This window comes from Grus americana, chromosome 7, assembly GCF_028858705.1.
Source record: "Grus americana isolate bGruAme1 chromosome 7, bGruAme1.mat, whole genome shotgun sequence".
In the NCBI taxonomy this organism is placed as follows: Eukaryota; Metazoa; Chordata; class Aves; order Gruiformes; family Gruidae; genus Grus; species Grus americana.
In genome coordinates, this window is record NC_072858.1 from 6,282,800 (window position 1) to 6,298,159 (window position 15,360).

At 38.5% G+C, this 15,360-nt stretch overlaps 1 protein-coding gene across 1 annotated transcript in view; it reads right to left on the minus strand.

Moving 5' to 3' along the window:
- Window positions 1-954: 954 nt before the first annotated feature.
- PLPP4 (phospholipid phosphatase 4) overlaps window positions 955-15,360 on the minus strand; it is a 66,006-nt gene continuing 51,600 nt past the window's right edge. Inside the window, exons 6-7 of the mRNA XM_054831925.1 lie at window positions 9,664-9,834; window positions 955-4,005 (exon numbers count right to left, since the gene is read on the minus strand). Coding sequence (XP_054687900.1) covers window positions 3,806-4,005; window positions 9,664-9,834 — 371 coding nt within the window. The 3' untranslated portion in view covers window positions 955-3,805. The remainder of the gene's footprint in view (window positions 4,006-9,663; window positions 9,835-15,360) is intronic.

A 15,360-nucleotide genomic window follows, 5' to 3' on the forward strand; every position in this document is an offset into this window, starting at 1 on the left:
AATCTCAAATTTTCCTTTGATAAGACGACTATTCTTGTGAAAGAACTCCATGCAAGACTTCTCCCCTTCCATTAGGTCAGAGCAACCCAACAGTTTTCTGACTTGGGACAGATATATGTTATCACAAGAAAACAAAATTGCAGACAAATGAGTTGCAATATTTTGCTAATTATACTCCTAAAACCGCAAGAGTGCAAGCAAAAACTGTGTGAAGGCTTTATTCCACCTACTGGATGTGATGTGCTTAGCGATCCAGAGCAGTTCCACTGAAGTCAATGGAATTGTGGTACCATAAACCACCCCCCCCCTATCCCTAGCACAGTATTTTTGTCATGGAAAGAAAGAAAGAAGGAAAATGAGATTGTCTTTTCACATTAAATAGGAAGAACTTGCTGTATGCAGGGGAAAGAATAGAGGGCCAAATCAAACTAAATTGCACACCACAAAATCTGAGAATGAATCATCATAAACGCTCCAGCTCTATTCCTAACACGTTCCCCGAGACACGCGTTCACTATGGGGACATTTTGCTGACTAGTTCGCGGTCTCATGCTTGGTTTCAGGACATTTCTGCTGTGTTTGATCAGATTTTGCTATCTTTTTTTAGTCAAACCACATTTGTTATTAAATATGGCACTCCGAGTATTATTTGAGATATGGAACTTGCAGATGAAAGGGACCTGTTGCAGTTTAGCTGGTTCAGTATTTCAAAATTTCAACCTTGCAGATTTACGCTGTACATTTTCCTGGATGAAAGTTGGATAGCATATTTTGGTTAAAGGAGGAAGGCTGTTCCATTTTAGTGGTATCGGTAATGACTTTTGGAACTGTTGTTATCAATAACACAGGCACATTAGGGCTTGGTTTTTTTGTAATATTCCATGTGGTTTATTAAGGAAACTAACTTGGTAACTTTTAGCCTTCTCAAAAAAATGATAACACACAGATCTGCAAACCCACATTCATGTGTAGCTTTATTGGTGCGTTACAACATTACATTTCCTTCACATTGAGAAAGCATGAGATTAAAATACATTGATCCACAAAAATGCCTTCCCTACACTGACTTTGCACTGGTAATTACAGTGCCTACAGATCCCTCCGCAAGTTTCACTTCATTAAGTCTTTCATAATTTTAATTACATTTTAATCAAAGCTTTTACATTGTCTATTTTATGACTTTCAATTTAATTATTCCCATTAAAATGTTATTCTTTACTGCTTTGCAAAGTTCACCAATTACTCTTGCAATGTAAGTATTTATGCTGCATTACACTTCATATTCCAATCTTTTAACAGCCACTACTCATTTGAGGGCTGTATAAGCTTTTCCCATCCCAAAGAAGATAGCTTGTTTGTATCAAAAGCCATTAAAATACTGGGAATGTGTACAGCACAGTTAGGAGGCCCCACTCATTTTTGAGAATAAGCCAGATCTATATAAAAACATGCAAAATGCTCTATGCATCAGTATTAAACTTCTAATTTTGATTTAAGATTTTTTTTTTTTTTAAACATTTGCATATAACCTGGAAGACTAGGGTTCCTGCTGAAAGAAAAAGCTAATGGCTGAGCCCTATACAATGTAAAGACATGATACCCTTGCTCTAGGGCTTTCATTAATCCTCCCATATGAAGTAATAGAAAATGATATCCCTGTTACAGAATTCTGTAGGATGGTTTAAAAACTTTATAGAAAGATTAAACTTCCACTAAACTGTGTGGATTTCTAGAATAAGACCTCAGTTACACTAGAGTGTTCTGTCACATCCAGTGTAAACGCAATGCCAGAATAATTTTGCTTTGCTGATGCTAGTTTTATGAACTAGCATATATATATCAGCAAAACCCCAGTTATGTTTGGGTAACTGTCTCTACTCTAGAGCTCAGAATACTGTAACTGTCAGTAAAAAATCCTGCCTCTAACTGACACAGTCAAACTAGTACCAATTTTACAAGTAGATCAGGCCTAATTTCTACAGAACCCTCCTGGGTTCATGCCGATTATATTCTGTTCCTTAATGTCACTTCCTATGTATAGTTATTTTCAAATATCATGTAAGTGCATACATAGTAAGGTTGCATCCTCTTGTACACAATGATTACATTTATTTTTCAAGGGATTCTAATTTACTTGTTTTCTATAAAAATTCAAGTGTTGCCAATCAGGAAGTAGCTCTTCTCAAAAAGTCTACAAAGCTTACCTTTGAGAAAAGTAAATGACAAGCCTTACATAAAGACATTGAGCTGTTTGAATCACAGAATGCCTACAAGGCCAATACATATTCCAACAGGAACACATAAATTATAATTATGGCAGCAGTCTCCTCCAGTCTAAAGCACCGTAATAACGGTCGTTGATCAACGCTATCTTGATCGCTTTAACCAGCAGCTCCAGCTAAGCAATGTTCAACTGCCAAGATGCGGTCTGGAACATTTGCCTGCATTTTCACAGGATATCTAAGAAAAAAAAAAATTCTGGAATCTGACATTCTGCCATCCAAAGGTACGTCATTTCACAGGAATGTGATGTATACTGCATAGTGCATACATAACAAAACAGGATCCTACCAATAATAAATTAACTAAAGTCATACACTTAGTAATCTTCTCCATACCAACAGTGTTTTGATTCAGGTGAGTTTCAATTCAGGTACCAAGCCAACCTTCGCAAGCACCATGCTCAAGAACATGATGAGCTGAAAATGTGGAATGGGTCTAGTGGAAACCTGTCTCCAGCACTCTTCTGGATATGTTACAGTGCTGGAGACCACCACAAGCATTCATGGTTGTGTGCCCAAAGTCACAAATGAAAATGTTTGCATTTCTTTAGATCACCAATGCTGCAGTGAGTCACTACACAAGAATGAACGTGGCACACCGAGATTCACAGAAAACATTGTGTTTCTTTATCTTCACAGTTTCAGAATTTTTTAAAATTTCTTTTAAAGACTTCAGCTTGTTGAATGTCATGGGTGTTCTTTTCTTTCATTTTGTTTTGATGGTAATTACTGCAAGAGCTCTCAAAAATTGCTAATGATGTAATACCAAGTTTCTAATCCATCCTATGAACATATATGTTATTGCAAGCTGATAATTTCAACAGTGTGGAATTTCTTGAATATCAGCATCATCCTGTGGAACTACTAATGCACGAGGCTTGGCTCTTACAAACACTTAACCATTCATACCTTTTGGTTGCTTGATCATTAGTAGCTCAGAATGACCTTGTCGAAACTTGACAATTAATATGAAGTTCTACCAGCATGTGGAGATTTTTATGTTCGAAGGCAACAAGATAAACATAAGGATGATGCCCAACTTATCAAATTATATGACAAAATGGCTGGCCACAACAGATGCTGAACATCTGATGAAAAGTGCTGTGTGTACTCATCACCCATCAAAATCAATGAGTGCTGAAGACGACGCGAACTTTCTAGGAGACACGAGTACTTCAGAAAATCTGTTTCCAGATCTACTATATCCTCAATCACATCTTAAAATTACTCTCTTAACCATTCTCCACATGAGATTGTTTTTATTAATATTCTTTCCCCTTCCCTCAAGTAGTGTGTTTGCAGTAGACCGAAAACAGATAATTCAGTAAGTCAATATGAACTCAAAATTTAACTTCAAAAGTATGATGATATTATGGCATTAAAAATAAAATATTTCATTTTTCTTTATAAAAAGGAAATAAACAAAAGAAAAAAAACCACATACAGTAAGAAACACCGTGTTAAGAGACCAGTTTGGAGGAAATGTGAGAAGGCTAAAAGTTCATTCTGCACATTTCTTAAAGTCATACAGGACCTTCGGTTATTCCCTCTAGAGGCAGGCCAGTAGCATTATCTGCTGTAGGTCTCTCTTCTTTCTTCACAGAATTCTGATCTAGCAGGCTGACGTAAGATTTATGACAAGCTGTATTACCCAAAGGAGGGTAGTGCTGTCTGTAGCAAATATAAGCAAATATGAGGCCAATGATCCCTCCAACGAAAGCATCTAGGTAAGAAAAAACAACAGAACCAGAAGTATGTTACCATGGAAAAGACAGCAAGTAGTGACAACTGTAAATAAAAGACCTTTGGTCAACCTGGAAGTGTTTAATCCAGAAAATGTGAATTCAGAAAGAATTTGGGGCCGAATACCACAATCACGTAGAAGACATAAAATCAGTATTTTTGGGGGGACATCTCTAACATTTTGAATATCCAAATGTAGATGGCTGGCTATGTTTCAGGAGATGAACAAGGGAAATAAGAATGGTTTCCATGGGGCATTAAACATTTGTGATGTTCCAGCTCACCGTTGACTAGCCTTTAAGGGTAGGCAACCCACATCGTCTTTCAGTTTGCCATGATTTACGATGACCACCACCAGGTTTTCTGTTTATGAACACTACAGTGAACCATGCTGTTTACAGCATCCAGAGCTCTCCCACTGACAGGTACACCTCAAACTATTGCACTGGCTACAGTCTGCTCCTTGTCTCTGCCTAAGTACCCCCAGGAAAGATGGCAGTTAAAATGCTAGCTCTACTTTTGACTGTTTTATATTCCAGAAGGCATTCTCCAATGCAGACAGGGAGCAGGTAGGATGTAGGATGAAAAGTTATCTTCCTTCAGGAAGTGGGCCACTGTAGCTACAACAATTCATTTCACTTCCAGCTCCTCAAAGGCCCCTGAGAAAGGCAGCTGTCAAGAACAATTTGAATTCTTCCTAAAAGCACCTGAAAGGTCAAAGACTAAGCGTGCCTGTTATCTGATTTAATACCTTTTGAATATCTTTCTTTTATGCTATTTACAATCCTATACTCCTACTGGAAAATAAAATTAGATAAAATAAAATAAAGCCATTGAATGAGATATTTGCAGCTCTCACACATGGGCAATTTCGAGTTTTCCATGGGAACCGCATAGCACCCGAAGGGTAAGAGGTTTTGTTCTGTTGTCAGGCTCTCCTTGCTTCTTGCTAATACACTCACCTGATCTTGTGTTTCATTTTCAAGCAACCAGAGCAAAACTTCACTGAAAATACACACTGACTTTGAAAGCCTCAGATTTGAACACAAACAATAATAAAAGCGAGGCAAAAGGCACTGGCTAGAATATGGCTTGACACCACGTTTTATTTTAACAAGGCTTACTAAGCACCGTATCATCTGTGTATACCTGTGTTTCTGTGTTTTACTTTCAGTTACAAAGAAACTGCAGTGTAATAAAAATAGCAAATTGTTGAGTTTAATGACAAAGAAAGGTTAATCAATACAAATGATTTTTGTCTAAAATAGATAAATACGGATTAAATGCCCTAGTTTGTCAGTCTAGTATATATTAGGACAAAGGGCATGTTCAATTTTCAGTGGGTAATAAATGGCTTGTAATCTTCGGAGGAGTGAGATTCTGAAGAGCCTTTTAACAAGAATAGCTAGGGTAAGAAAACCTGAAAAAATTAAAATTGAGATGGATAAATTTAAGAAATGTGATAATAAGTCACAGTTATCTGTTGAGGAAGAGGACTAGACTGAATGAACTGGGAGGTCCCTTCTAATCCTATGGTCTCTTCCTACATGCAAAATGACATCATAAATCTATCACAAACAAACGTACCAGAGACTCAAATAAGATATTAAAAGGTGATTGTGTGTACACAGTATTTGCAAGCAGACAGAAGCTTATCCTACCCATAACGGTAGGTGACTGATTTTGTACCATTTGGACTGTCCCTGTCAAACTGTCATGGTACCAAAGGTACCAAGGACAACAATTTTCACTATAGTATACTATTACTGCATCAATCAACTTGTAAAATATTTAGTTATTGTGACGAGATTCATTTTCTATAAACCTGTGCTGGTTGCAATTCTCAGATTAGCTTCCTTTAACTGTGGTTGGTTGAATCCTGTTCCAGCTGGTTTTTTATTTTGCTTAACAATGAGGTCAAAGCTATGATTACTATTTTTATGGAGAAACACCAGACTTCTGCCAGTTCTCCATACGTTCCCCTGTATTTCAAGACTTGCTGAAAACTTGCCTAGATAATTTCTTTCAAAACACTTACTTAAAAATTTATGCAACTCTGGGCCTTGGTTTGGGCACCACAGTAATATAAATTCAGTACATGACTTATCATAGAATCACAGAATGGTGTGGGTTGGAAGGGACCTCAAAGATCATCTAGTAGATCATCGTTATGCCAAAGATTTCTATCTTACTGACTTTGACTGGGGGTACTGAGCAAACACACAGGCAGCTGTTTTGACTCCTGTTTTTCAAGACAACAACTCTGTGTTTTGTTTGAGCTCACAGTAGCCACAGCTTCCTTTTTTTTTTTCTTTTTTTTTTTTACTTTGCCAATATAGGAAAAAGAATATTCTTTCAGTCTCAGTATTTATCTTTACTTTTTTCATACAAAATTTCCACTTATTTCATGAGTAAATTAACATTTTCAGAGTTATAAGCCTCTACAGAGATCTAGGGACTTAAAAGCAGTCAATACATTCACAGTTCATAGTAAAATATCCTAATATTCACCAATACCAACACTAAGATCTTGAATACCACATTTTTCAGCCAAAGTGAAGGGAGCTCATAAAGTGCTCATAATATTAACGTTCTGAGCCTACTTAATGGCTTTTTAATGTAAGGGTACTCCACTCCATCTTTCACCTACAGTATGCTAAGTTTTGGACATTACATTGACGGTCGTTGCTCATTCCCCACAGCATAGTTAAGACTCTATCACAAAGCCACCATAAGTAATTTAACACAATCTGTTGACTCTGCCGAGCATAAAAGATGAGGCCTGAGCTTCTGTGCTGTGTATTACAGAGTGAACTAGTCCCTCCCTTGAGAACGCAGTTCTTTCAGGTAAAAGCACAGGTCATCACCTGCAGCATAATGCCTGACAGCAGCGTTTTTAGCTTGGGGAGAGCTGAGTTTTCAGCTCCATCTCCTTAAACTTCAAAGACAAAAATATGAGAGGCTGTAATGGACACAGTCACAACCCCTTGGGTGTAGTTTTCTTCTATCATATATAAAATACACCATAATAATCTGCCTCGTAGCACATGCTTCAGTACAGAAATAATTCTTACTTTTGGCAAGAGATAACGCAATCTGCAAAGGTGGGTTCAAAGCTTGAGAGTAAACCTGTACGCTCCCTTTCACACTCATTCACACTCTCTAACAGAGTTCAAACCAGCCAAGCATCACACATTGAGCACGAGACCCGCAGCTGCCGTCTCTCCCGCCCGCCAGCCTGGCGAGGCACGCACCTCACGTTCAGCAGCTTTGTGTGGGAGGATCTCTCCGACTCTGAGTGTCGGTGAGCAAAGAAGAGTAATGAGCCCTGTAACAAGACAAGGTCTCTGCAGGAAACCAGGAGGCTCCTTAAAGAACATGTCAAGGGTAATGGTTGGTGATTAAGCAGCTATGGGAGAACAGGATGCTGCACAAACCAAAAAACCGAGCAAGGAAAAGCATGGATGAGTCTTGCTCTGGTATGCTGACTGCAGTATAAGAAATACTCAGTGGGACAGAGATATGCTCTACTTAATCAAAACTATGTAGAGGAACCCACAGAATGATACGTCTTCGAAAACAGGTAAACAATATGTATGAAGCAGGTAATTGAAAGGAGCACTCAGGACCTCAAGGGCAGTACAATTTGCAAGTACCATAACAGCAATACCACATAAAGCCAAGATGACCTACATAACAATAATAGAAATATCAAGTCTGGTATTTCTGATAGGAATATGGGGATAAATAGGGGAAAAGTAATTACAGGGTGGGTTACTTCGGAGGAGACGTGAGTGGAGAAAAGCAGGTACAAAGGTGGTGAAAAAGAGGGTCAAGAAATGGTAAGAGAATTAATAGATGGTAGGGTTTTCTGACAGTGAAAGTGCAGATGCTGACAGACAGTAGTAAACTGACCTGTGGATGCTGGAGGGAAGCCACATGGACAACCTGCCATACACTCTACCAGGACCATGTCTGAAAGACTCAGTGTGGGAGGGAAAGGTGTGGTGTAATTCTGACCTAATGGTAACTTATATTACTAAGTGTGTAATTAATAAATAGCATAGCCTTCTATATCAGTTACATCTCACACCTGAATTTTAAAGGACTCTGGGACAATAGTCTTCCTGTGACAGATGCAGCTGGTCTGACTGGTGTCACACTCCAGAAGTGCCTACCCTGAGGGAAGAGAGGATGCTGCGCCGTTGCCCTGAAGCTATGAAGGTCAGTGCTAGTTAACTCAACCTCATTAAGAAACCTCCTGAAAGGTATCTGCTTTAGTTACACTGTATTATAACTATGCCTCATTTACATGAGAATGCTCACGTAATATGAAGATCCAAAAGTTTCCACTAGCAACAGTAAAAAGTAAATGAAAAAGGGATTCGGATTAAGCATCCTTCGGACTGTCGATGCTTCACTCAAGAATATTCCCCCGTCATCCATTATATGTAGACTTTTAAGGACGCAGGTTCATCAGACATTTTACACAACTCACCAAGATATCAAATTCTGCCGTGAGAGTCTTACAAGCCATCTCCCGTTCTGTCAATAACTGTCATTCCCTCACAAAGGTAAGGTTTAAGACTCTGTGGCATGTTTAGCTTTGTGGATGTACTTTACAATGAACGAAGACACTGCATGCTGCTTCAATGACCTACTCATCCATATTGAACACATTCAGCATTTATTTGCAGTTACAAATTAATGAATATGTATTGGTACCACATGCATGGTATCATACTGAATCCATCACGCTAACATCCGGTCAATATAAAAAAATATCAGCCTCGAAATAACTGCAGCCCAAAGCTATGGAAAATCATTTTTAATAGGGTGTAACAAGAAGATAAAACATTTCTCTTCCTTAAGTAGGACCTGGCTTTGAAAAGTGTGGAATTGAGACCATGGGAGCAATTACAACCTTGGCCAAAAAAATTAAGAGAACAGAAAACACCAAACTTTGCAGCAAGGTTTTCGGTGTGGGCAGAATCTGTTACAACCTGTGCTATGTAGCTTGGTGCAATGTCTCTATACTTCTCAAGGGGGCCACGAACCCACCTCACGCCCAATATACTTTGATTTGAATGAAAACCAGCATATTACATCATGTGCATCAAATGACCAGAACGTAGGCAAATGACTGAGCACATCTTTGCCATGACTAGCTACATACAGATGCTTCAGTGTAGTCTAACGCACACGCACCCACGTATTAGCAATCACGCACGCACCCAACAGGTACCTGGAGGTACCTGGAAAAGCAGTAGGCAAGGACTAGGCCACACGACAGAGCCACTCTGATGGGCCACATCCAGACTACAGCTGGATACATCCAAGACAGCTATGGCACTGGTATATATTTGTAAAAAATGACGATGTAAAAAAACCCACTGGTGGAGATTTATATGTAAATATGACGATGTAAATTGCGTATATAAAAATATAGAATGGAAAAGGGCCCCTGCAATATTTTCAGACATTAAAACCCTCAGCATCAGTCCAGAAACAAGGAAAATCTGTAGCATACTGTCATGTTTTAACTCATGTCATTTAATGAAAAAAAAAAAAAAATCAAAGAAATACAAGGCTAATAAAAAAAAAAAGTAGGAAAAAAAAAGGTATCTCCATGGCTCACCTTGCCAGTGATGTTTGTAATCGCACATACGTGACAGGGCAATCATCATGGCACAGTAGAGTGGGAGAATTGCTGCACAAAGCCGCCAGCTCTTCCCCCGGCCGTTTTCCGTGAAGCAGTGTAACTTTCCAGCTAAGTAGAAGGTGGTAAAGCCAAGGCCTGAAAATGCAACTGATAAAGAAAAAGACATAATTACAGTTTTTTGTCATTAACACTGTACAATACTATCCCTTAAGATCTGGCAGCGGGATCCTTCTACTGCAGAGAAGTCTTGGACTTACCAGGGTGACACTAGGAGCTAAGGCAAGTTGAGAAGACCTCTCTGCAAAAAATTGAGGGGTTTCATAATTTGAATGGTGAGTCCTATGTAACCATATAAATGATGCTGATATAAGTTAGTATTTTCAAGGGAGGTAGCAAGTTGCCTAGGTAGAGGGTTTTCTTGTTTTGTTTTAATAAAGCAATCATGATCTGACAAACTTTAATAAAAACACAGTTCTTTGGGAAAAGGAAGTCTCCCACAAGATCCATGACGCACGTATTTTCTCCACAGCAGTGGTGTCACCTGTGCGGCAATGCAAGCAAGCAGGCAAGTGAACAGTGCAAAGCAAGTTGACTTCTTTCTCACAGATACTCAGCTGTCACATAATCTGACGTGTCTGCAAATACCGTGGTGCCTCTATCTATCCAATAGCAATTGAATTTTTTTTTCCTTTAGTAATTTACCTTTTTCCTCTGGGGTAGACATCAGCTGTGGAAAGAATCCCTGATTTTATTTGCGCATTAAATTAAACATTTAGGCCAATTTTTAACTTGAGTCACAAAAGCTCTTTTATTCTTAACCTTCGGCACATCTTTCCTCATTTTAGACCTATTCTAAAAAGTTAAGGTTCAAAGCAGAAAAGGATTCAGTCAGTTTGTACTGCAATTGAATTACATTGAAATGAGATTTTTAGGTTCCATTAACCTGTTTCTATAGAAAATACACAACTGGCAGTGACGACAGAACTCAGGCACCATGTTTCTGTACTGAACTTCTTTCCTCTTGCAGCTGTTCACCTCCCAGAGAAATACTGGATGGATTTTTCTTTTTTTTTTAAATATGCATTTTAAATTTTTTTTTAAAAAAACATTTGAACATTTTTTTGCTGTAGGAAAATTAGTGCTGTAGCTGAACAGGTAGCTCTGTGAAATACATCTTCTATTTTCTCCACAAATGTCATACTCAATTTTTCTCCTGACTGCAGAGATCAAAACAGAACGTAAGCGCATAAACCACAGACAGCAAAATTATAAATATTTATCCGAGCATTTGAAATCCTTTTTTTGACTACCTTTATACGTTTTATCTTTATGATATCTAAACACCTCTATAAGAGGTAAGAGGTCACATTCATAATGCTGATTCTGCTATCAGTGAATTTAATGGTAAAATCACCATCAGGGCTGGGTCAGACACGCATCTTTTTTCTAACCTCCTGCTGAGGCTTTTCAAATCCCTTCTCCTCGTGTTCCCAAATGCTAGATGTGATAAAGTAATTACTTTGCGTTCTGCTGATAAATCTATGGGATGGTCAATTATAGCCAACAGTACAATGGAGTGGTTTCATAAGTTCATACTACACAACTGTTTGAATGCAATTACTGAAGATTTGCATTTCATCGTCAAGCACACAAATAAATCACTTCTTTAGATTGGCTGTGGCAGAGCAAGACAGAACGCTGATCAGTCACCAAACCACTATACCAAATATATGGTTTCCTACAAGTTTTTTCAACCCAGTGCTGCTTCCATACTTGTCAGAAGACAGTGGAAGGCAAACTTCAAAATACAACAAACAATCCTGAATACATAAAATATTTCTTGCAGATGGTGTTACCTTCTTGTCTACAGACCTTCAAGAGTCATATAAACTTGCTTTGCCTTTCAGGCTATCTATCAGACAAGAAGAAATAATTTCTTCTGACATTTTTATGTCATGGTATGCTTGAAATGAATGTATTTTCCTATTAGTAGCGTGTCTTACGCGGAAACAGGCTATAGCCAGCACGGAAAAAATAAATCTACAATCCTGACCACATCTCTCAGAAAATTGGAAAAAAACCCCTTCCCTTTTCAAACATCCTCTCCAGCTCTTAGTACCCAGTGTAAACTGACACAATAAAGCAACAAATAAACATTTCTTCTTCTTTCCAGTGTAGACTTTCTCTTCTGCCTCTCACGTTTGCTAGAATGGCCACTGGAATATGACAAAATGCAACACTGCTCTCTCTTATGCTCTTCCTCTTGCACTAGATAATTTTTGTGGCATTGTCTTTTATATCAAGATCTGCAGTTCTTTATAGTTGGGTGGTTGTTGGGGTTTGGTTTTTTTTAATGTCTAACAACACATTGGCATCTGTGTGAGCAGACATAGGGTTCTCCATTCTGCAGACCTTTGGAACTAGAAACATGTATAAACTTACCTGAGACTGTAAGGAGAGCACTCGTCGGCATCATTCCGTCTTCCGGTTGAGTAAATGGAGTGAGCAAAACTAAATCTGTCTGGGACATTCAATATCAAGTGCAATGCTGGAATAAGTACTTTCAAATACTTCCCCTCAAAATTTAGTTTTATTTTCATATTTCCATTTTCCATCTAAGGTTATTATTTTTTAGATCTTCAGAAGAAGATGAACTGGAATCTGAAGACAGTATTCCCAGGCAGAAGTAGCAAGTGCTTCGTGGCTTCATTTTCAGGCAATCTACAATGCCTAGCAATTTAGAGGGCTTCAAGAAATATTGCCCAACCTATAGAGTAGGTGTTCCGTTCACACAGACTCATATTCAGGATTACTATTATTCACCAGCAGTTGTCAGTGTGGTGGACAGCAGCAGCAGATTTGGCTAAATGGACTTTAGAGCAAACTTTGTAATATTTAAAAAAACCAAAAAACTGGGGAAATATTCTCCAGAATTTGTTTGTTTCAGGATCTGCCACATTGCCAGAAGGAAGTGCTCATGAATGAATATGGAAGTTCAGCAGGATCTATATTTGCACTAGACACAAAGGCGGGTTTTGCCTTAGATGGTTGATGTGTTCCTCTAAACTAAAGGTCAGGAAGGAAGGAGACTCACAAACACTCCTCCAGGGGACCTTATGCCTAACATAAGATGGAAAAGTAATATAACGATGCTCTAGCTTGCAGCTATGAAACTAATATTCTGCAGAGCAGCTTTACATTGCAATATTGTAAGATTTACTTCCCTTACCCTGGAGTGTGCACATCCAGAAAGAACTGCTTGACCCAACAGTGTCCCAGTATGTGCAGAGTCAGCAGCAAAGAACATGGAATTAACAGCGAAATGCTCTGGGATATGGGAGTATCCATTATAAAGGTAACTATATACTCCCAGACAACGCCATTGCTGTGCACTCCGTGTAGGCAACTTTGACGGCTGTATTTGGAAGATGATGTCAGTCAATAACATTAAGAAAAACAATTCACTCTTGAAGAGTCCTGGGCCTATAGACGATATTTACACTGAAGAACTGGTCAAGCAGTAGAATATATTTGATCATTTTTTCTGCACCAGCTAGAGTCAATACCTCACTGTATCACAAAGAAAATGCACACACACACACACATCACTTGCCCTAACATATTACGTACTGCCTAATGTTATAATACAAATTATCATTCTGCATAAGACAACAGATTCCAACGAATCAGCAATGCTCCTCATGAACACAAATACTTCTGCTAAGTTGGTTTCTTCCCACATCAATTGAAATTAATACTGTTTATATAAAGAAGGCAAGAACAACATAAGATACCAACCAGCCCTCTTCAGAAACACTGACACAAATGAAAATAAGAAAATCACCCTGATTTAGTTTAAAACAATGTTAAATCAAGATAGATGTCAATGCAAGTTCCAGACACAAATATTTAATTGATTTTAAGTGCTGGAAGAGGAGAAAAGAACAAATCAAACACACAGTATAAAGAAATGAAATATTTTAAACAATCCCTGTAGCTAACTCAATCAAAGTCCGGATGCTACAAGTTGCTGAACACAGGAAAACCTCACCCGAGACAAGCCACATGTTCTGTCAGGGCCTGATAAAACACCGTAGATTTTGTCAACATACTGCAAGACAGAAAATGGAATATTTGCATTGTAGCAGCTCTGAGAGGTCTCAGCTGAGACAAGGTTACCATTATCCCAAGTGCTGTGCAAACACAGGGAGCAGATGCTGTCCCACAAAGCTTCGCAGCTAAAGACAGAAGGCAAAGGAGGCGAGGTGAAGTGCAGAGAGCAGAAGGGATTTGTTCAGTCGAGGATGAAACCTGGCTCCCGCAGAGCCAGGGTCTGTGTTCTAGCTCGAGGCTTGCGCTGCCTCACTGTTCTCCCTCTGCCTCCCGAAAGTTGTTATTGAACTGTTCTCTTTAAATAGGGCAGCTACGGTTTTCTAAGAAATTAACAGAGATGAAGAGAATTTTTGAATGAAGAAGGAAAATGTAAGTCTTACAGGAATAGGTTCTATGAGCTGACTTAAAGGGGATAAAAGACTTGAAATGAGAGGAAAACACATTAAGCAATATTTGATTTGTCCTCTTATTGTTTGCTTCTATTTTCTGATCTGCTGATAGCATCAGATAATTGGTTTAGGGCCAACCGGGCTATCTAAACACTAGTAAAAATCCTGGATTTGCAAATTTTGGTACCTTTCTGCACAGATTCTGAAGGGAGTCGAGACTTATAGTTCACATTACTTGTGTTTTGAGTTTCTTTGAAGGAATCACTGGAATTCACATGTATTATGGTTTTATATTGTTTTATTTCAAAATATTATCTACAAAGAATCTTTAATAATGCATATTCCCTCTCCAGATAATATTAATGGTACCTAGATAGTCCTTCAGTCATGACTAAGCATGTTTGTGAAAAAAAAAAAAAATCAGTATTTCCATTCCTTTTTATACCTGTTCCAGCTGTTTCACTCTTTCATAACGTAGACCTGCCCGTCAAAGGTGTCTAAGTGATTTTATTTGCAATGTAGCTGTAAACCACTGAGAGACTATACTGCAAGTTCTGTCGTAAGATGCAAGCCAACATGGCAGTAAAGAGCAAGCATGTTGTTGCTTTCTGCTCAACAAAATGAATTCCCTATTCCCAATCTCCGAATGAGACTTTTGAACACCAGTTACACATTGGACTGATCAACTCGAAGTCGCCACTTTAAGTCGGTCCAGTTCACAAAGTGTACTGGGGTTTTTCTCCGCAGATAATACTGCTTGTTTTGCTTGCAGAATAAGGACTGTTCAAAAGTTCACAGAGTTGGCAGCCAGAAGGGACCAGCTGACCTCTTCATCTGACCTCCTATATATCACACCAATAAATATGATTCAGTTAGCACCAGAATGTGAGTCTGGATAAAGTATAATTTTCAGAGGAATAATCTGAAAATAGAGGAGGAGAATTACATCAGATAAAAGATTTGTAACACCAATCACTTGGTGAACTTCTTACTGACAAAACCACAATCAAATTGTAAACCACCATCATCACAGCCATCTTCACCTGAGGACCTGATTCAGTAAAACACTTACAATAGGAAGAGAAATATAAACACTGCTCTATGTAGGTGAAAAATCAGTAAGGCTCTCCAACAGCCTTCCTACAAGAAGTGCTGCTCCTGCTTCACAATA